The sequence below is a fragment of the Dendrobates tinctorius genome, unplaced genomic scaffold, assembly GCF_039654945.1.
Source record: "Dendrobates tinctorius isolate UK_male_01 unplaced genomic scaffold, ASM3965494v1 ptg000008l, whole genome shotgun sequence".
In the NCBI taxonomy this organism is placed as follows: Eukaryota; Metazoa; Chordata; class Amphibia; order Anura; family Dendrobatidae; genus Dendrobates; species Dendrobates tinctorius.
Genome location: NW_027361676.1, coordinates 26706562 through 26728806, shown reverse-complemented (window position 1 = coordinate 26728806; position 22245 = coordinate 26706562). Strand labels below are relative to the sequence as shown.

The window sequence follows — 22245 nt, the reverse complement described above, 5'->3', positions numbered from 1 at the left end:
CATGTGATACTTACCTCCGACCGGCTCCCCCGCTGATTATCGCTGGTCGCGCAAGAAGGTCCTGGATCATTTCTCGTTGGGCGCTTCCTGCGGCGCCGACGAGCGACGCGTGGACGCGGGCGGGAGGACGTCAGGATCGCCGCGTCTGACAGGTAAGTAGCGACCCCGACCCCAGAGATGTCGCTGGTGAGATCTGCCTGTGTGGCAGCTCACTAGCGACCACATAGCGATGCACCAGCGATCCATATCGTTGTCGGGATCGCTGGTGCATCGCTAAGTGTAACGGTACCCTAAGAGTGGGTTTGGAAGATGTAGATGGTTGCTGGATTTCAGACAGTAATTGCAGACACGATTAGACGCCTGGCTTAGGCAATGACTAGAAAGAGATGAGGCAAGTGAGATGACATCAGAGGTGCTTGGTAGGTTAAAGGGAGGGGTTGTCCACTACTTGGACAACCCCTCTTCTCTATCCTTAAGCTTCTCTCTTGTAAAATATTAACACTTATGCTCACCTCCGGCGCTGGCGTCATCCCAGCAGTGTCTGCACTGGCTCTCCTGGGGATCACATAGTAACATACATAGTTTTGAAGGCTGAACAAAGACCTTATGTCCGTCTAGTTCAGCCTATTTTTAGTGCAGCTGTTCTGCATTGTTGATCCTGGGGAAGGCAAAAAACTCACAGAGTAGAAGCCAATTTTCTCCATAGGAAAAAAAATTCCTTCCCCTAAGCTGGGTCAACCATCTACCTATAATATTCTGTTATTCGTAACCTTCTATACTGTTACTCACAAGAAAAGCATCCATTCCTTTCTTAAATTCATTCAGTGAGTTGGCCATCACCACTTCCTCAGGAAGAGAATTCCAGAGCCTCACTGCTCTTACCATGAAGAACCCTCTTCTATGCTGGTGCAGAAATTGTCTTTCCTCCAAACGAAGAGAATGCCCCCTTGTTCTTGTCACAGTCCTTGGTACAAACAGTTCATTGGAGAGATCTCTGTATTGCCCTCTGATATACTTGTACATATATATTAAGTCTCCCCTAAGTCTTCTCTTTTCTAGAGTAAATAGGCCTAATTTTGATAACCTTTCTGGGTATTGTAGTGAACCAACTCCCTTTATCATTTTAGTAGCCCGCCTTTGAACCCTTTCAAGTTCACTAATGTCTTTCTTGAGCACCAGCGTCCAAAACTGCACACAATGCTCCAAGTGTGGTCTGACGAGTGATTTGTACAAAGGGAGAATTATGATTTCATCTCGTGTCCCCAGACCTCTCCTAATGCATCCCATGACCCTATTTGCTTTGGTGGCAGCTGCCTGACACTGGGCACTCCAATTTAGCTTCTTATTGACTAAGATGCCTAAGTCTTTTTCCATGTCTGATTTCCCCAGCAGTTTCCCATTTAGTAAGTAATTATAGCATCCGTTTCTCCTTCCCATGTGCATAACCTTACACTTATCTGTGTTAAACCTCATTTGCCATTTTTCAGCCCAATTCTCCAATTTATTCAAATCTGTCTGTAGTTGCAAACTGTCCTCCTTTGTGTTAACCTTACATAGTTTTGTATCATCTGCAAATACTGATATTTTACTGTGTAAGCCATCCACTAGATCATTAATAAATATATTAAATAGTAGGGGGCCCAATACAGAACCCTGTGGTACCCCACTAGTAACCCTGGCCCAATCTGAGTATGAACCATTAATAACCACTCTTTGTTTTCTATCACTAAGCCAGCTACCTACCCATCTACACACATTTTCCCCTAGCCCAAGCTTTCTCATCTTACTTACCAATCTTTTATGTGGGACAGTGTCAAATGCTTTAGAGAAGTCGAGATAAATGACATCCAATGATTATCCTTGGTCCATTTGAGAGCTTACATCCTCATAGAAGCTGATCAGGTTAGTTTGACAGGAGCGATCCTTCATAAATCCATGTTGATATGGAGTTAAACATTTATTAACATTGAGATATTCCATAATGGTATCCCTTAGAAATTCTTCAAAAATTTTACCCACAACAGATGTTAAGCTTACCGGCCTATAGTTTCCAGGTTCCCTTTTACACCCCTTTTTGAATATTGGTACCACATTTGCTTGCCGCCAATCAAAAGGAACAGACCCTGTCTATATAGAGTCTTTAAATATAAGGAATAGAGGCCTGTCTATCACATTACTTAACTCCCTTAATACCCAAGGGTGAATGCCATCAGGGCCTGGTGATTTGTCAATTTTAATCTTACTAAGGCGGTTCTGCACTTCTTCCTGGGTTAGGCAGGTAATACTTAATGGGGAGTTTACATTATCACTTTGCATTTCCCCTGGCAAATCCTTGCATTGGTCAGCATGCAGGAAACAAGTTTTGCTTCACTTTTCTTAGCTTCCTTCTGAGTACCCTGTCTTGGGTCCTCTTTACCATATCTAGTATCCTTGATTAGTTTGTCCTTCTGCTGCATGTTCTTGTCTGCTGTTTTTCCTCCCATCCCCTCTTCTTCTAGTTTAAAGCCCTCCTGATGAGCGTGGCAAGTCTTCTGGTGAATGTGTGTTTCCCAGGTTTTGTGAGGTGTAACCCATCTCTTGCGAGAAGGCCATCATAGAGGTAATTCACGCCATGGTCCAAGAATCCAAATCCTTGCTGCCTGCACCACCGTCGTAGCCAGTTGTTCACCTCTAGTATCCTATTCCATCTTCTGATGCCATGGCCATCGACTGGGAGGATTGATGAGAAAACAACCTGTACGTTCCGTTCCTTTATTTTCTTCCCCAGAATTTCAAAGTCTTCGCAGATAGTTGGCAGGTCATTTCTTGCCGTGTTGTTTGTGCCTACATGTAGCAGTAGGAAAGGGTAGTCGTCCTTGGATTTGAGGATAGTTGGTATCCTGTTGGCCACATCCTTGATTTTTGCTCCTGGGAGGCAGCATACCTCGTGCGGTTATGTCCGGCCTGCAGATAGTTGCCTCCGTGCCTCTTAGTAGTGAGTCGCCCACAACTACCACTCTTCTTTTCTTTCCGGACGCACTGCTTGTTGCTCGTGAGTGTATTGAGTGTCATTTATTTCCACTTTTGTTGACATAGTAACTTTTGTTGATAGTGTGTCTTCTCTTGTAGATACCGTATCATCCTGAGCTGTGCCATTTTCGTTCTCCAGCATGAGGGCTTCATATTGGTTGCTAAGCTGTGTGGGTGGTGATGACCACTTGATCCGTTTGCTTGTTTTCATCACATGGCTCCACTTTTCAGCCTCTGTATGTGCTCTGAAGCTTTTCTCACTTTCCAAATCCTGAATGGTTGCTTCTGCTTCATCCAAGAAGTCCTCATGTTCTTTATTTACCTTCAATGTTGCTATTCTTTCTTCCAGTCCCTGCACCTTTTCCTCTAAGAGGGCAACAAGTTTGCACTTCTGACAGGTAAAGTTGAGTTTTTGGGCCGGAAGGTCCGTAAACATGTAGCATGTGTTGCAGATGACCATGTGGGTTTTCTTCTCTTCCATATTGCTGATGCAGTCTATGATGGGTTTTGCGATGTCCTCAAACAGCGAGACCCGGCAAGTCCCAGCAATCGATCAGCTTAAGGTGACTCTTCTCCTCTTCCCAGAATGCACAGGAAATATGCAGATGAGCTTCCTGCTTCTCCAATCCCTGGTTTTGCGATGTCCTCAAACAGCGAGACCCGGCAAGTCCCAGCGATCGATCAGCTTAAGGAGACTCTTCTCCTCTTCCCAGAATGCCCTGGAAATATGCAGATGAGCTTCCTGCTTCTCCAATCACTGGTTTTGCAATGTCCTCAAACAGCGAGACCCGGCAAGTCCCAGCAATCGATCAGCTTAAGGCGACTCTTCTCCTCTTCCCAGAATGCACCGGAAATATGCAGATGAGCTTCCTGCTTCTCCAATACCGTTATTATATCACTCAATCCATGTGGTCAATTAGGGCTGGCTTTACAGGGGGGGAAACATAGTGATTGAGATGGGACTGTCTGAGTAGTGAGCAACAACTTTAACCTAGTAACAAGGCACAGATTAGAACAAAGGGAGCCAGCGTGGCATAAGAGTGGCGACAGTGACTAACAAATATATTTGTTTTTCTTCTGATCTGTAGCTGTAGTCCAGTAAACGGTCAGATAACTGCATTATATGACATTATCAAAACATTATGCAGTTCATTGTTTAGAAATGATCATTCACTTTTAATTAAAATATGCCTGAAAAAAGTAAGGTAAGGAAATTTATTGACTCTGATGGTTAGATTCTAGATTTGATAGAAAATATAAATACAGAACATGAATATCTGAAATATTGTTTTACTTATTTCAAAGACCAACAGAATAAATAATGGTATCACTGTATAATCACTGGAAATTCACTGGACACATGGAAGTACATAAACACAATTCTTCCCTGCAGTTCTAGACCCAGGGGGCTGAAAATCCACATATAAAATTTTGCAACTAAATGGAGCCGCTTGCTGCCATTTTTCTAAAGCAGTAAAGGCAATCAAAATTTTCAAACATAAAAAACAAATCTTTATACTCAAAACTGTCTGACCCCGTCAATCCTCACCAGCACCCGTCAGATCCTCGTCGCATCTTTGCATTGCTGTCATGCTTATATGGCATATAATGATTTTGTGTTCTGGGTCACGTATAGCCCAGAAGATGTACCAAATTTAATGGAAGGCATATGTTTTTTAGTAAATATGGCACATGTTAAACCAATTTTTGTTCAAGACTGACATATGAAGCACCAGTTTTAATACATTCCTTCCTTGTGTTTATAATGTGTACATAACATATGGTAATCATTTGGAATGATTATACTGACATCAGCTGAAGTCAACCTACTGTTCCCAGTCACGTGTGTTGATAAATACATAAAGTTTGTAGGCAGGATTGGAATTAGGGAGAAAGCAAATTGAGCACTCGCACAGGGCCCTCATTCTCAAAAGAACCCCCACTAAGATGTACAAATCTACAGGCTCAGTGTAACAGTATGTCTGGCCACCTGCCTTTACAAAGCAGAAACTGTATTAACAATGCCAACCCTGGACTATCAATTCAGTTTCTGAGGTTAGAAATGAAGAAGGATCTTTGGTGACATCATGATCATCAAAGGTCCTTCACTCTGTGGAAGTTTGGAAGTATTGAAGGGGAGGAGAGAACCCAGTATGTCTGGTACGTAAGTCCTCTACACTGTATCTATGAATGTGCTTTGTGGTGTGTGTGTCTCTGTGTGTGTGTGTGAATGTAGCATAGCTTGTGTGAGTGTAGCATGGAGTATATGTGTATATAATTAATAATGTGTGCTTGTAGCATTGAGTGTGTGTGTTTATACATACAGTGTGTGTAGCATGGAATGTGTATGTGCATAACATACAGTGTGTGTATGTGAGCAGTTTGGAGTGTGTGCATAACTTAGTTTGTGTGTGTAACATTTTGTATGGAGAGTGTGTGTAATTTACAGTTTGCGTGTAGCCAAGAGGGTGTATGCATGTAGCATGGGGGTGAAATATACAATGTGTGTGGCATTGACTGTACAGTATGTGTACCACGCATTGTGCATATAATGTAGTGACTGTGTGTATACCATATAGTGTGTGTGTGTGTGTGTGTGTAGCATAGAGTTCATGTGCGTACTTTGTGTTGTAGTATCGACATTTAAAAATATTGGCAGCACAGACAAGTCTTTGTAGATATAAACATGTAGACAATCTTCCAACGAATGAGAAAGATGCTGATTCATCAAGGGATTTGATTTGTTTTTATACAAGAATACAAAATCTTCATTCTCATCAAAACATTGCCAAGTGTAAACGGGACATTTTTTGTCCCTATAATTCTTCATCAGCCTATGTAAAGAGGCCAGTACTTGATCTGTGTTTGTTTAACAGCCTGAAATCAGTTTGTGTAAAGCACTTCAAAGGGTTGTCCCACAAAGTACATTTTATCAACAGATCTTGGAATATCAATTAGATCCTCAATTAGATATGTAAAAAAAATGTTTCTGCTACTAAGATAATCTTATAATCTGCCCCTGATAAATCCTGGTATTTACTGTTTTGGACCGTGCAGAGCAGGTCCAGTTTATGGTCCGTGCAAACCACAGCTCCTGGCCAGGTGGGGAAGCATATGTCCCTTATGATAAGTGAGCATACAGAAGAAACAGCAGGGGCTATCACCTGCTGCCTTCTGAGGTAAGACATTTCCCTGCCTGTTTTATCACAGGAGTTTCTTCAATGTTTCCAGGCTTCTGAGCTTATCATAAATCAGGACAGTTTCCTGGCATAATACATAGTATGCTATATTGTGTGAAGTCACACACCATTAGCTGATTCTCGCACACTTTTTTTAATAAATGACATGAAAAGCGTGACAATGAAAAAAGTTGCACATTTTGGTGCAAAACAGGAGTGCGCCATCCTTCATGTGCCGTACAAACTCCGCACACAAAGTACATCCTGACTCTGGCACTGGTGTCAGGACATAATCTTTCATTGCATGCCCTTCAATGTTCAGTAGTGAACACTGCGTGTGCGTGCTAACAGAGCAAGAAGAAATTAATGAGCTGGTGGCAATTAAAATACAACTCCATGCCCAAGCACTGCTGTCCCTGAGAATCTGCCTGGGGGCCTGATAAAATGTCATCGAGGGCCGTAAATGGCCCAGGGGCCTGAGGTTCCCCACCCCTGGTCTACAGTATTAAAACCTGGATAAGAAAACCTGTAAAGGCTAGCCAATTTTGATTTTCCAGATCCAGTGAGAGGTCAGTGGTGAAAGAAATAATTTGGTTTACTTTTTGCTTCAATATATTTTCTTTCCTTAAACCAAATAACAGGTTGATTTTCTCCCTATTTTAGCACTGCGACTGTCTGTTTGTGACCCAGACACATTTTGTTTTGAAGCCGGAAACTAAGAAAAGCTGGCAATGAATGATAAGAGGAGGGATAGAATATACTGGATTGATGTCATTATCATATCATTTTACCTGGCACTTGAAAGCTACTAATGTCACCACATTTCATATCTTGCAGCTGTTTCTAAACCTGTAAACAGCAAATGATTTTTTTGCACACAGGACTGATCTTTTCATGGCTGATAGTATGAGTTTTGTCTTGGTACTAAATTTGCACTTAAAAAAAAATAATTGCATTAGAATTTTGATTTATCTTTAGTTATGAGGCCCTGCAGAGAATTATAAAAAAAGGAAAAAAAGGTCTACAGGTCTACAGGTAGTCCTTAATTGATAACAGTAACCATTTCCTAATTTTGCAACGTGAAACTAAAAAAAGCATGAATAAAACTAATCAGTGACTTGTTGCTTAAAATTGACTTAAATTTGAGAATATTCAAAGCCTAAAAAAGCCTTTAACTTTATTTAATTCTAAGTGTTTAATATACACAGTATATTCCCCCTTAGTAGAGAAAGTTTAAATTTGAAGGTGTACTAGGGAAATGGACAAAATCAGTATATTATTAATTCTAATATGCAGGTGCTTCTCACAAAATTAGAATATGATCAAAAAGTTAATTTATTTAAGTTCTTAAATACAAAAGTGAAACTCATATATTATATAAAGTCATTACAAACAGTGTGATCTATTTCAAGCGTTTATTTCTGTTAATCTTGATGATTATGGCTTACAGCCAAAGAAAACCCCAAAGTCATTACCTCAGTAAATTAGAATACTTTATAACATCAGCTTGAAAAATGATTTTAAAATTCAAAATGTTGGTCTACTGAAATGTATGTTCAGTAAATGCACTCAATACTTGGTTGGGACTCCTTTTGCATCAATTACTGCATCAATGCGGCATGTCATGGAGACAATCAGCCTGTGGCACTGCTGAGGTGTTGCTTTGATAGCAGCCTTCAGCTCATCTGCATTGTTGGGTCTGGTGTCTCTCATCTTCCTCTTGACAATACCACATAGATTCTCTATGGGGTTAAGGTTAGGTGAGTTTGCTGGCCAATCATGCACAGTGATACTGTTGTTTTTAAACCAGGTATTGGTACTTTTGGCAGTGTGGACAAGTGCCAAGTCCTGCTGTAGACTGAAACTTCCATCTCCAAAAAGCTTGTCGGCAGAGGGAAGCATGAAGTGCTCTAAAATTTCCTGGTAGATGGCTGCACTGACTTTGTTCTTGATAAAACACAGTGGACCTATACCAGCAGATTACATGGCTCCCCAAACCATCACTGATTGTGGAAACTTCACACTAGACCTCAGGCAATTTGGATTGTGCGCCTCTCCACTCTTCCTCCAGACTCTGGGACCTTTATTTCCGAATGAAATGCAAAATTTACTTTCATCTGAAAACAACACCTTGGACCACTAGTTCTTTTTCTCCATCGCCCAGGTAAGACGCTTCTGGCGTTGTCTATTGGTCATGAGTTGCTTGACACAAGGAATGCGACACTTGTAGCTCATGTCCTGGATATGTCTATGTATGGCGCTTCTTGAAGCTCTTTGTGAATCTCCCCCAAATTTTTGAATGGCATTTCTTAAAAATCCTTTCAAGGCTGTGGTTATCCTGTTTGTTTGTGAATCTTTTTCTACCACACTTTTTCCTTCCACTCAACTTTCCATTAATATGCTTGGATACAGCACTCTGTGAACAGCCAGCTTCTTTAGCAATGACCCTTTGTGGCTTACCCTCCTTGTCAATGACTGCCTTCTGGACATTTGTCAAGTCAGTAGTCTTTCTCTTGATTGTTGAAGCTACTGAAACAGACTACGGGACCTTTTTAAATGCTTAGGAAGCCTTTGCAGGTGTTTTTGTTAATTATTTTAATTTACTGAGATAATGACTTTTGGATTTTCATTGGCTGTAAGCCATAATCATCAACATTAACAGAAATAAACACTTGAAATAGATCACTCTGTTTGTGTTTGTAATGACTCTATCTAATATATGAGTTTCACTTTTTATATTGAAGAACTGAAATAAATTAAATTTTTGATGCACCTGTTACTAATAATAAATTAATTAATATAATTAATTATGTTGATTATATAACATTTTTGAAAGACAGGTATGATGAAGCTTGTAATGTCAAAATGTAAAAATTGTAAAAGTACAAATTTCTGTAATGAAAACTTTAACCAATATCTCTTATTTTATCAATGCAGTTAAATAAAAGAACACTTCTGAAAAAATGAAAAAACTGTTACAATGTCTTAACTAAATATGCAAAACACTATGAAGCACACCTTTCTATTTTTATTGGAGCTGGTAACTATGTAAAAGACCAGTTTTGGTATATTTTTAATCATAGCACAGAATCTAAAGTGTTGGGTTTGGCATTCCCTACATTTCTATGTCACTGTGAGATCGAGCAGTAGGCATAATTAATGATATCAGTATTGCATAAAGTATTCTTTTAACCTTGTTTACAAAGACATTGTATCATGGACCACATGCAGCATAATCTGCCTGTACAGCTCTGACTCCAACATTCTTGTGGTTCTTGTAACCATATTAGTAACAATACAAGTCCATCGGTTTCAACAAGCTGCAAACAAGATACAAAAGAAAGCAAAGGAACACAGGCAAGCAGACAAATATGTCACATACAAGTAAAATGCATGAGAATAAACAACTCTGACCTACCACAATTATCTTCATCTGCTTGGTTTCCACACTCATCCACTCCATTGCAATGCATAAATTGAGGAAGGCACTTTGTGAGATTACCACAAGGGAAGAATCCAAGAGGACAAGTGCTTTCTGATTGTTCACTTTCCGAATAGACAACTAAGTAAAATAACAGACAAAAGTACTTACACTCATTTGTTTTAAAATGAGAATGAAAATATATACTATATATATATATAATAAACAATTACATATATATGTATAATTATAAAAATCACAACATCTTTAGACATGTTATTGAAAAGGAGAAAGCCATTGGGTGAAACGTACATTGGAGCCACAAATTACTGACTATTGGTATTTATTTATTCATTTTTATCCCTATCCCGTATACTCTTTATGCACTTTATCTTTGGACTATTTGTTGTCTATTAAATTTTTTGGCACTTCCCAAAGACTTATCGGAAGGGATTCTTTTGATATTCAATCATGATTTTTGGTCAGTTTTCCTAGATAATGTTTTTCATTGTACTATGTTATTTTTTATATTGTTTCTTGTTGTGTTTCCCCTTCAATTTTATTATATATATATATATACACACAATTGTGGCCAGATAATACTCAGTTTCTTCCTGAAGATGATTGCAAATTCTTTGTTATTATTATCTTCATTTAATTTGTCTTAAATGAAAAAACACAAAAAGAATTGTCCTAAAGCCAAATTGGATATAATTTCACGCCAAACATAAAAAATAGGGTGGACAAAAGTATTGGCACTGTTCGAAAAATCATGTGATGCTTCTCTAATTTGTGTAATTAACAGCACCTGTAACTTACCTGTGGCACCTAACAGGTGTTGGCAATAACTAAATCACACTTGCAGCCAGTTGACATGGATTAAAGTTGACTCAACCTCTGTCCTGTGTCCTTGTGTGTACCACATTGAGCATGGAGAAAAGAAAGAAGACCAAAGAACTGTCTGAGGACTTGAGAAACCAAATTGTGAGGAAGCATGAGCAATCTCAAGGCTACAAGTCCATCTCCAAAGACCTGAATGTTCCTGTGTCTACCGTGCGCAGTGTCATCAAGACGTTTAAAGCCCATGGCACTGTGGCTAACCTCCTTAGATATGGACAGAAAAGAAAAATTGACAAGAGATTTCAAGGCAAGATTGTGCGGATGTTGGATACAGAACCTCAACTAACATCCAAACAAGTTCAAGCTGCCCTGCAGTCCGAGGGTACAACAGTGTCAACCCGTACTATCCGTCGGCGTCTGAATGAAAAGGGACAGCATGGTAGGAGACCCACGAAGACCCCATTTCTTACCCCGAGACATAAAAAAGCCAGGCTGGAGTTTGCCAAAACTTACCTGAAAAAGCCTAAAACGTTTTGGAAGATTGTTCTCTGGTTAGATGAGACAAAAGTAGAGCTTTTTGGGCAAAGGCATCAGCATAGAGTTTACAGGAGAAAAAAAGAGGCATTCAAAAAAAAGAACACGGTCCCTACAGTCAAACATGGCTGGGATTCCCTGATTTTTTGGGGTTGCTTTGCTGCCTCTGGCACTGGACTGCTTGACCGTGTGCATGGCATCATGAAGTCAGAAGACTACCAGCAAATTTTGCAGCATAATGTAGGGCCCAGTGTGAGAAAGATGGGTCTCCCTCAGAGGTCATGGGTCTTCCAGCAGGACAATGTCCCAAACCACACTTCAAAAAGCGCTAGAAAATGGTTTGAGAGAAAGCACTGGAGACTTCTAAGGTGGCCAGCAATGAGTCCAGACCTGAATCCCATAGAACACCTGTGGAGAGATCTAAAAATGGCAGTTTGGAGAAGGCACCCTTCAAATATCAGGGACCTGGAGCAGTTTGCCAAAGAAGAATGGTCTAAAATTCCAGCAGAGCATTGTAAGAAACTCATTGATGGTTACCAGAATTGCGTGTCAATATTTTTGGCCACAACTGTATATATATTACATACATAGAAGTAAAGCTCACTTACAGGCTATAGTCATATGCTTGGGGAAAAATGGTAAGACTGATGGAGGAGCTTTTAAACTAGAATCTGGGGGAGGGAGGTTAGTTGTTTCTAATAAAGGGACAGATAGAGTAGACAGAGGGATTGAGGCAGGAATTGAGGCAGTAGGGGTAAATGAAAATTTATGGGGGCTGGGGTATGCAATGAAAGCAGAGAGCTGAGTAGGAGTAACAAATGTGCTAATAATATTAAATGTATGCTGGCAAATGCAAAATGGATGAACTGGACACCCTTATGACAGTCACAGAATACGATGTGGTGGGCATTAAGGAAGCCTGGCTTAATAAGAGCTATAACTGAGTAGCAAAACGTAGAGAGTAACACTACATTTAGAAAGAACAGGAAAGATAAAATAGATGGAGGCTGTGCATCTTTGTAAAATCCACATTAAAACCTGTCCTCAATGAAGACATTGGGGGAGTTACAGAAATGTAGAGTCACTATGGGTAAATATACATGGGGATGGCAATAATGGAATGTTGCTAATTGGAGTTTGCTACAAGCCTCCTAATATAGCTGAACAGGTAGAGGATGAAGTGTTGCAACAAATTAAAATGGCAGCAAATAGTATTAGGGTTCTTATTATGGGGTTTTTAACTATCCAGACATTCAATGGGACTTAGAATCTTCTGGTTCTGCTAAAAGCTGCAATTTCTTACCACAATTCAGGACAATTACCTCTCTCAACTGGTTGATGAACCAACCAGGGGAGGTAATCTGTCATATCTGGTCCTGTGAAATAGACCAGATACAATTTCAGATCTACAGGTCAGGGAGGATTTGGGAAGCAGTGACCATAACATGTTAAGTTTCAATGTAACTTTCCATCAAACATTCAAAAGGTGAAATGCCGAAACCTGGAACTTTAAGAAAGCCGATTTCAACAAATTAAGTGAAGAGCTTAATTGTATAGACTAGGACAACATCATGGTTAAAGATGAGCAAATTTGTTCGGAAAACGATCGCCAACCATCAATTCGTCACGAATATGGCACATTCAGTTTCGTGATCGGAAACCCGAGCAAAATTTTTGGTAAAAATCGGTAACATTCGGTAAATGCGGGAAAATATTTGCGTTGCCACAAAAATATTTTCAGCATTTTAGCAACGACAATGGTGGTGTATCATGAGAGGTTGGCACGTGTTTGATGACGGGAGGGGATTTTCAGAGCCCAGAGGCACGGCTTTCTTGTAAGCACAACACAGGAATAATTTTTTTCCCTTAACTTTCTGTGTGCACATTGCGGCTAGCCAATCAGGACAATGTCCTGACACAGCGGCTTGTGTCATTGGCTGCTGAAATCACATGTCCCTCTCTATATAAATTGTTTGGAGCATCCACTTCATCTTATACAGGCCTTATCGACAGGCCCAAAAAATTTCTTCTGTTACTAACATCATACAGTATGGGACATGTCAGTTTTAAATGGTTTGGAGCATCTACTCAATCTTATACAGGCCTTATCTACAGGCCCCCAAAAAATTCTTCTGTTGCTAACCTCATACAGTAGAGGACATGTCACTTTTAAATTGTTTAGAGGCTATCTTCTAGATTATGTGCATCTTTGGCATCCAATTTCTCACAAGCATCTTTTATGCCTAGCTTGAGACACCAATCTTTTACACTTATCTTCTGACGAGCAACAAACGCTCTCTGGTAAATGGTGTTGGATAGATGAATAATAATTGTAGACTGGATCCTGGATCTTGTACTTCCCATAGCCACCCTGTTATTGATCCTGTTGTACATTCCCTTTCTCAGCCCCCAAAATTCTTCTGTTACTAATGTCATACAATAGGGGACATGTCACTTTAAAATTGTTTAGAGCATCCACTCAATTTTATACAGGCCTTATCGACAGGCCCCCCCAAAAATTCTTCTGCTACTAAAGTCATACAGTAGGGGAGATCTCAGTTCTAAATTGTTTGAAGCACATCTTCTTTGTCATACAGACCTCATCCACACATAATTTTTTTTTTTCTGTAATTAATTCGATTCAGCACCCCATATTTCACCTTCTCATTTATTGCCACTGGAATTCAGCTGTGCAGAGGTGGTGCAGAGTAAAAAATTTAATTTTTAGTTGCTAACAGGCCGGGGTCACACTAGCGATGAATGCGGGCAAGTGCTATGCGATAAAACATCGCATAGCACTCGGACCAGTATTCATCTATGGGGCAGCTCACATCAGAGTTTTTTTCTTGGCCGTTTTCAACGTGCGAGTGAAATCACAGCATGCTGTGATTGTCACTGACACTCGGCCGAGTCTCAGCTCACTCGCACCCATATAAGCGATATACGCTGACCCCGGCAATGGAGTAGATGGAGAACTTCATTTCTCTGCCTTCTCCGCAGCTGTGCTCCGATCCTCTCTGTGCGAGAGGCTCGGAACACAGATGCATGACACTCAGCTCCCGCGCGCAGCAGAGCAGGAGCCAAGGGTCATTAGCATATCGCATCTGATGCTCTCACATCGGATGTCATACGCTAGTCTGACCCCGGCCAAACTGTGCTCATAGCACACTGTGTGAACAACTTGACTGGGAAAAAGCGAGGTTGTGGTGGAAGGGGGATTAGGGTCGATGTTCAAGGACTAAATGGGGTAGGTGGTGAAATTGATGCCACTTTATTGGTGTCTGCCACTAATTTTTTGAAATGTGTACACTCTTGGTTGGGTGACCATTTGCTGCATTAGCTGTAATGGAAGATTCGTCAGTCCCTATTTTACTATTTCTACTCTCTTGAAATTGATACCACTTTGTTGGTGTCTTCAACTAATTTTTGGAAATATGTGCACTCGTGGTTGGGTGTACATCTGCTGGGTTGGCTGTAGTGGAAGAGATGTTGCTCCCCATTATACTATTTTTACTCTGGTGAAATTGATGACAGTAAGGTGGTGTTTTCCAGTAATTGTTTGAAATGTAACCACTCCTGGTTAGATGTCCAACTGTCCATCTGCTGAGTTGGGTGTAGTGGAAGACCTGTCGGGCCCTATTATACTATTTCTACTGTGGTTAAATTGATGCCACTTTGTTGGTGTCTGTTACTAATTTTTGGAAATGTGAACTTTCCTGTTTGGGTGTCTATTTGCTAAATTGGGTGTAGTGGACGATGTGTCGGTGTTAGCACCATGCTGGATCCCTGCTCTGACTGGCAGGGTCTCCAGCATGTCACTTCACTCACTCAAGCTGCGGTCGGTTCTCCCCTTTCCCATTCTCTGCATGCTCCCATCAGAGATTCCACGTGGGCTTCCAGCCATGTCCTAAGGGCACACGCGCGCACGCTCCCATCCTCTTAAAGGCCCAGCATGTGCACTTGCTATTTCCTCCCCAGCCAATGGCTTAGAGGCATTATGTATATATTGCTTCCTAACCACTGGGGAGGTGCCTGAGCAACCTTTCTGTTCTGCAGTGAGGTTGCATACCAGTCCCTGCTGTACTCTGGTGAAGATCCTGCCTGCTGCACTCTGGTGCAGATCCTGCTTGATGCACTCTGGTGCAGATCATTCCTGCTGCACTGTGGTGCAGATCCTGCCTGCTGCATTCTGGTGCAGATCCTGTCTGCTGCACTCTGCTACAAATTCTATCTGCTGCACTCTGCTATGAGCTCTGCCTGCTGCTCTCTGATACAAACTCTGCCTGCTGTACCATCCAATCTGTTCTACTGGGTCCAGCTACTGGACTGGTCTGTCTTGGAGTGGCACTTGGCATGCATCGGGAGCCAAACCTCTCACAATCAGTGAACAGTCTGGTGCTCGCTCAGTCATGCCCCTCCAGGCTCTCCACAGGCCATGGCACAGTGGTTCCACAAACCACGTCCGAGATAGTCGTCCCTAATATACTATTTCTGCATACATTGTTAGAACATACAGGAAAGATGTATATCTTTGTACCGTGTTAGCCAGTAGATAGAAAAATATTCAGGATTGAGAGTCCTCAGTAGTTGATACCTTTTAATGGCTAACTGAAAAGATGGTAACACATTGCAAGCTTTCGAGACTACTCAGGTCTCTTCATCAGGCTAGACTAATACAAAATCTGAAGTCACATATTTATGCACAATACAGCCTAGAAAAAATGCAATAGATAAGACAAGTGACGTGAAGCAGAACTATCAATATGGGAGAGGGAGAAACATAAATATAAACATTGGACCAGTTCATAGATAAGGAGTCTGGATGTTTTATGGTCCTCTGATTGGGGTCTAGTTCTGTGTTGTGATGCCCCCACACGGTTTTAAAAGGAAATTCCTTAATTGATGTAAAAAGACATAAATCCATGCGACACATTCATTCCAGCACTGAGAGTGTCAAAGTTCGCCATAAATTTGTACTCCCAAACTCGTCTCTCTCTCTGAGAATTGAAGTTACCTTTCAATACCAGTAATTTCATATCCACGCTGCTGTGATCAGGGACACAGAAATATTTTGCCACAGGTAGATCCATTCTTTTTTCTCTTATTGTGTGACGATGAGCTTTCATCCTTGTTCTAAGCTTTTGCCCTGTCTCCCCCACATACAGACCCCGAGTTGAACATTTAGTACAAATAATTAAGTACACCACATTAGATGTAATGCAGGTGAAAGTACCTGGGATCTTGTAGTCCTGATGTGAGTTGGGGATCTTTATCTTGTCCGTGGTCATTATAGATGGACAGGTTTTACATTTTTTCTGGTTGCAAGGAAAGGTTCCTGCAGCTGTTGGAGAGGACAGGGAGCTTCTGACAATGATGCTTCTTAAATTTGGGGGCTGCCTAAAACACAGCAGTGGGGGGTCTGGAAAAATGGATTTTAATCGGGCATCTTTTTGTAGTAAAGGTTGTAATTTCCGTGCAGCTCCCCTTAGCACCTCCAGATTTGGGTTGTAGGTGACTACTAGAGGCACTCGGTTATATTCTTCTTTAGCTTTGTAATTTAGCAGGTGATTCCTTGACAATCTGGTGGCTCTTGTAATTTGGTTTTCAATTGTTCTTGGATGGTAACCCTGATTCAAAAAGGTCGTTTTGAGGCGACCAAGGTGTTTGTCTCTATCCATGGGGTTGGAACATATACGATTGTATCTGATGGCTTGGCTATAGATAATAGAGTTCTTTATGTGTTTTGGATGGAAACTGTCCCATTTATGGTATGTTGGACGGTCGATTGGCTTCTGATACAGGAATGTCTCTATTTCATTGTTTTTTAGCTTAATGATGGTGTCCAAAAAATTAATCTCAGTACTGGAGTAGTTGAGTGTTAAATTGATGGTGGGATGAAATTGATTAAACTGTTCGTGGGACGTCTTTAGCTGTTGCTCAGACTCCGTCCAGATGATTAAAATATCATCAATGAAGCGGTAGTAGGCCAGGGGCCTGATGGGGCATGAGGACAAAAAGTCGCTTTCAAGCTTTGCCATGAAAAGATTTGCATACTGTGGAGCCATTTTACTTCCCATAGCTGTGCCAGTGGTGAAACTTATAAAATTCATCCTCACCCACAATTACTTTGAATTTGATAACAGGATCTATCTACAGGAGACTGGAGTTGTTTCAGTTGTTTCTTTTTTGCTAATTATACAATTCCACATGTGTTAATTCATAGTTTTGATGCCTTCACAGTGAATCTACAATTTTCATAGTCATGAAAATAAAGAAAACTCTTTGAATTAGAATGTGTGTCCAAAGTTTTGGTCTGTATACCATGTGGGGCTGGGCTCTATACCATGTGGGGCTGTGCTATGTACCATTTGGTGCTGTGCTGTATACCATGTGGTGCTGTGCTATATACTATGTGGTGCTGTGCTATATACTATGTGGGGCTGAGCTGTATACCATGTGGGGCTGTGCTGTATACTATGTGGGGCTGTTCTGTATAACATGTGGTGCTGTGTTGTATACCATGGTGCTGTGCTGTATACCATGTGGGGCTGTGCTATATACCATGTGGTGCTGTGCTGTATTCCATGTGGAGTTGTGCTGTATACCATGTGGAGCTGTGCTATATACCATGTGGTGCTCTGCTATATACCATGTGGGGCTGTGCTATATGCTATGTGGAGCTGTGCTGTATACCATGGTGCTGTGCTGTATACCATGTGGTGCTGTGCTATATACCATGGTGCTGTGCTGTATACCATGTGTTGCTGTGCTATATACTATGTGGTGCTGTGCTATATACCATGTGGGGCTGTGCTGTATACCATGTGGGGCTGTGCTGTATACTATGTGGGGCTGTGCTGTATATTATGTGGTGCTGTGCTGTATTCCATGTGGGGTTGTGCTATATACCATGTAGTGCTGTACTATATACCATGTGGTGCTGTGCTATATATCATGGTGCTGTGCTGTATACCATGTGGGGCTGTGCTATATACCATGTGGGGCTGTGCTGTATACCATGGGGATGTGCTGTATAACATGGGGCTGTGCTATGTACCATGTGGGGCTGTGTTATATACTATGTGGGCTGTGTTATATACTATGTGGGCTGTGCAATATACTATGCATCTGTGCTATATACTATGCAGCTGTTTATGTACTTTGTGGCTGTGCTATATACTAAGTGGCTGTGTTATATACCATGGGGGGTACGTTATACATTATATTCTATGGGGGAGGCTGTGTTATATAATATGGGAAGCTACATTATATTCTATGGGGAGGTGGGCTGTATAATATTCTATTTGGGGCTACATTATATTCTATGGGGGGTGATCGCATCATACTCTATGAGGGGGCTACATTATACTATATGAGGAGGCTACATTGTATTCAATGGGGACTGCATTTTATTGTATGGGGTCTTCATTATACTTTATGAGGGGCTACATTATATTCTATTGGGGCTGCATTATACTATATGAGGAGGGCTACTTTGTATTCTATGGAGGGGCTATATTATACTATAGCATTATATTCTATGAGGGTTACATTATATTCTGTGGGATGGCTGCATTATGATCTAAGGGGTGGCTGCATTATACTATAAGAGGGGGGCTGCATTATATTCCATGGGGGTTACATTACATTGTATGGCGGGGCTGCATTATGCTCTGTGGGATGGTTGCATTATGCTCTATGGGGTGGCTGCATCTATAATATAACGGGCTAAGCGTCACTCTGTCTGAAGCCTCTATAGACTGTGCAAGCATGACGCGCCTGCGCAGTCTTGCTCCAGACAGAGTGATGCATCCCCCCACAGAGTGACGCAGACTCCCAAGAGATCATGGCATGCATAAGCACTGAACACATACCGCGATCTCTGCAACACCTTACCGAGATGGTGTTGCTGTTGCCGTGGGGTCTTGCGCCTTCATGTGACTTCAGGAGACGGCGGGTTATGGCACCGGAATTGGGGCATGCACAGTCCGCACTTACCACTGCCATTTTGTAGAAGACACACTGCAGTGTGTCCTGAAGAAAATGGCGGCAGAAAGCGAGGACTGCGCAGGCGCTGAGTCTGGCACCACAACACGCCCACTGCAGACATGAATCGGCGCCTGCGCAGTCGGCGCTTACCACCGCCATTTTCTTGAAGACACGCTGCAGTGTGTCTTCAAGAACATGGCGGCAGAAAGCGAGGACTGCGCAGGCGCTGAGTCCAGCACCACAACACGACCAGAGCAGGACAGCGCTGGACACGGGGACCAGCAATACCAGGATTGGGGGTGAGAAGACCATGCATACCAGGATTGGGGGGTGAGAGGACCATGCATACCAGGATTGGGGGATGAGAGGACAATGCATACCAAGATTGGGGGGTGAGAGGACCATGCAAACCAGGATTGGGGGGAGAGGGGACCATGCATACCAGGATTGGGGGGAGAGGGGACCATGCATACCAGGATTGGGGGGTGAGAGAGCCATGCATACCAGGATAGGGGGTGAGAGGACCATGCATAGCAGGATTGGGGGGTGAGGGGACCATGCATACCAGGATTGGGGGGTGAGAGGACCATTCATACCAGGATTGGGGGGTGAGAGGACCATGCATATCAGGATTGGGGGGTGAGAGGACCATGCATAGCAGGATTGGGGGGTGGCAGGACCATGCATACCAGGATTGGGGTGTGAGGGGACCATGCATACCAGGATTGGGGGGTGAGGGGACCATGCATACCAGGATTTGGGGGGTGAGTGGACCATGCATACCAGGATAGGGGGGTGAGGGGACCATGCATACCAGGATAGGGGGGGTGAGGGGACCATGCATACCAGGATAGGGGGGTGAGAGGGTCATGCATACCAAGATAGGGGAGTGAGAGGACCATGCATACTAGGATTGCGGGGTGAGAGGAACATGCGTACCAGGATTGGGGGGTGATAGGACCATGCGTACCAGGATTGGGGGGTGATGGGACCATGCATACCAGGATAGGAGGGTGAAGGGACCATGCATTCCAGAATAGGGGGGTGAGGGGACCATGCATTCCAGGATAGGTGGGTGAGGGCACCATGCATACCAGGATTGGAGGTGAGAGGACCATGCATACCAGGATAGGGGGGTGAGGGGACCATGCATACCAGGATAGGGGGGTGAGGGGACCATGCATACCAGGATTGGGGGGTGAGAGGACCATGCATACCAGGATTGGGGGGTGAGGGCACCATGCATACCACAATAGGGATGAGGGGGTACCATGCATACCACGATAGGGATGAGGGGGGTGCCATGTATGCCATGATAGGGATGAGGGGGGTGCCATGCATACCAGGATTGTGGGGTGAAGGAACCATGAATACCAGTATATGGATAAGGGGGTACCATGCATACCAGGATTGGGGGGTGAGGGTACTATACATACCAGGATAGGGATGAGGGGTGCAGCACATACCAATAAAAATGCCTGCCACCCTGGCATAGAACGGGTTCATAGCTAGTTATACTATATGTGGGCTGCATTATACTATATCGAGAAAAAAGGGGAAAGCAGTAAATCTTGATTTGGGAACTCCACAATATATGTATGAAAAAGGCAAATTTTTATTGGTTCAAGACACATACAGCACAGCAAAACATTAAAAACATTTAAAAGGCAAGAAAATGCAATCATGTCAAAATCATGCAATAATGATATGATGACTCTCCCAAAACAAAAACCCCATATGATGGTGGTCAAAGAATGAATAGATAGCTAACAGACCAATTTTAAATAGGTAAATAACCACACATTATGTGCATGGAACGAAATCATGAATTAATAAAAAGGCCTGATTATGACAATAGAAAAAACTATTCATGTATATTATATATATTATATGGAGGACTGAGTAGTGTATTATACCATATGGAGGACTGAGTGTATTTTAATACATGGAGGGCTATGAGGAGTGTATTATACTATATGGAGGACTATGAAGAGTGTATAATACTATATGGAGGACTATGGGGAGTGTATTATACTATATGGAGGACTGAGGAGAATATTATACTATATGGAGGACTATGGGGCACATTATGTTATATGAAGGACTATGGGTATAAAATGTAGACGTGCTGCTGATAACATGATACTGTATGGGGACAGATGGATCCATTAGTGATTGTTTTGTCCCCATCATTCTTTCTCAGATGGTGGAAAGAGGCCGGGAAACAAGTGTTGAACAACTTCAAAATTGTGGATCACACTCACTTAGCATCCTGAACTCAGCGCATGTAAATACAATCGAAATGCTTCTGTGTGATGTGCAATATGTTAACATTTTGGGCCCGATTTTAAACTTTTGCCTAGGGCCCCACTTTGCCTAAAACGGGCCCTGCCTATCACTGTGATGCAAAGTGTGTGAGTCACTGCGGTCTTGGGGAAAATCACTGTCAAGAATGTCTTCAAGCATATTTTGATACTGAAGAATGGGCATGTCTCTTTTTCAGGGGGGGGGAGGCAACTAGCAAAATATATAGAACACACTGGCACACAAAAGTCTGCACTATTTCGAATCATAACTATACGGGTAATAATCATGTTGCAGATAGTGCTGCAAGAAGGCATACATGAGTTGGTCTCTTTCATGAGGTCCAACTCCACAGTGTGTTGGTGGCGGGATAACATTCAAGCTTTTTTCCTCCATCCCCTTGTGGCAACCATGGACAACAGAGAGGGAATTATTGTCCTCTTCATCTCCTAACTGGTGAACGTCCATCAACTCTTCCTTCTCATCCTTTGCATAGTCCTTCTCCATTTGTTCCTCCAAAGGCAAACGCCTGTGAGACAACAGACCTAAACTTTGAGATATTGTTAACCCTAAAGGCATCCTGCTATGCTTCCTCATCTTCCCCCGGGACCACCACTATCTCCTCACCCAGACTGTTTAAAGCGTGGTCCAGCATTTAGACTACTGTAATAGTGATGCTGATGATGACTTTGTCACCGCTAACCATGTTAGCAGGTATTTCGAAAACATGCAAAAGGGTGCCGAGGTCCTTCATCTGTGTCCTCTATGCAAGTGTGAATTGCACCACGTCCATACTGCTATGTGCCAGGCTATGTAAAATGTCATACTGCACCAGGTCTAGGCGCTACTGCCACAACTGCTGCAACATGTGCAGAGTTGAATTCCACGGTGTGGCCACTTCGCATATCAATCGGATAACTGCTAGTCCGAAAGATCTCTATACCAACTTAAGTGGAATGGTGAAAGTGA

The 22245-nt window shown here is 42.3% G+C and overlaps 1 protein-coding gene across 2 annotated transcripts in view; it reads right to left on the bottom strand.

Annotated features, from left to right (window-relative positions):
* The window catches only part of RXFP1 (relaxin family peptide receptor 1), a 548429-nt gene that overhangs the window by 307592 nt on the left and 218592 nt on the right, over positions 1–22245 (bottom strand). For both annotated transcript variants that reach the window (XM_073576626.1, XM_073576616.1), the window contains exon 2: positions 9607–9750. In XM_073576626.1, the coding sequence (XP_073432727.1) occupies positions 9607–9661 (55 nt within the window). In that variant the 5' untranslated portion in view covers positions 9662–9750. The remainder of the gene's footprint in view (positions 1–9606; positions 9751–22245) is intronic.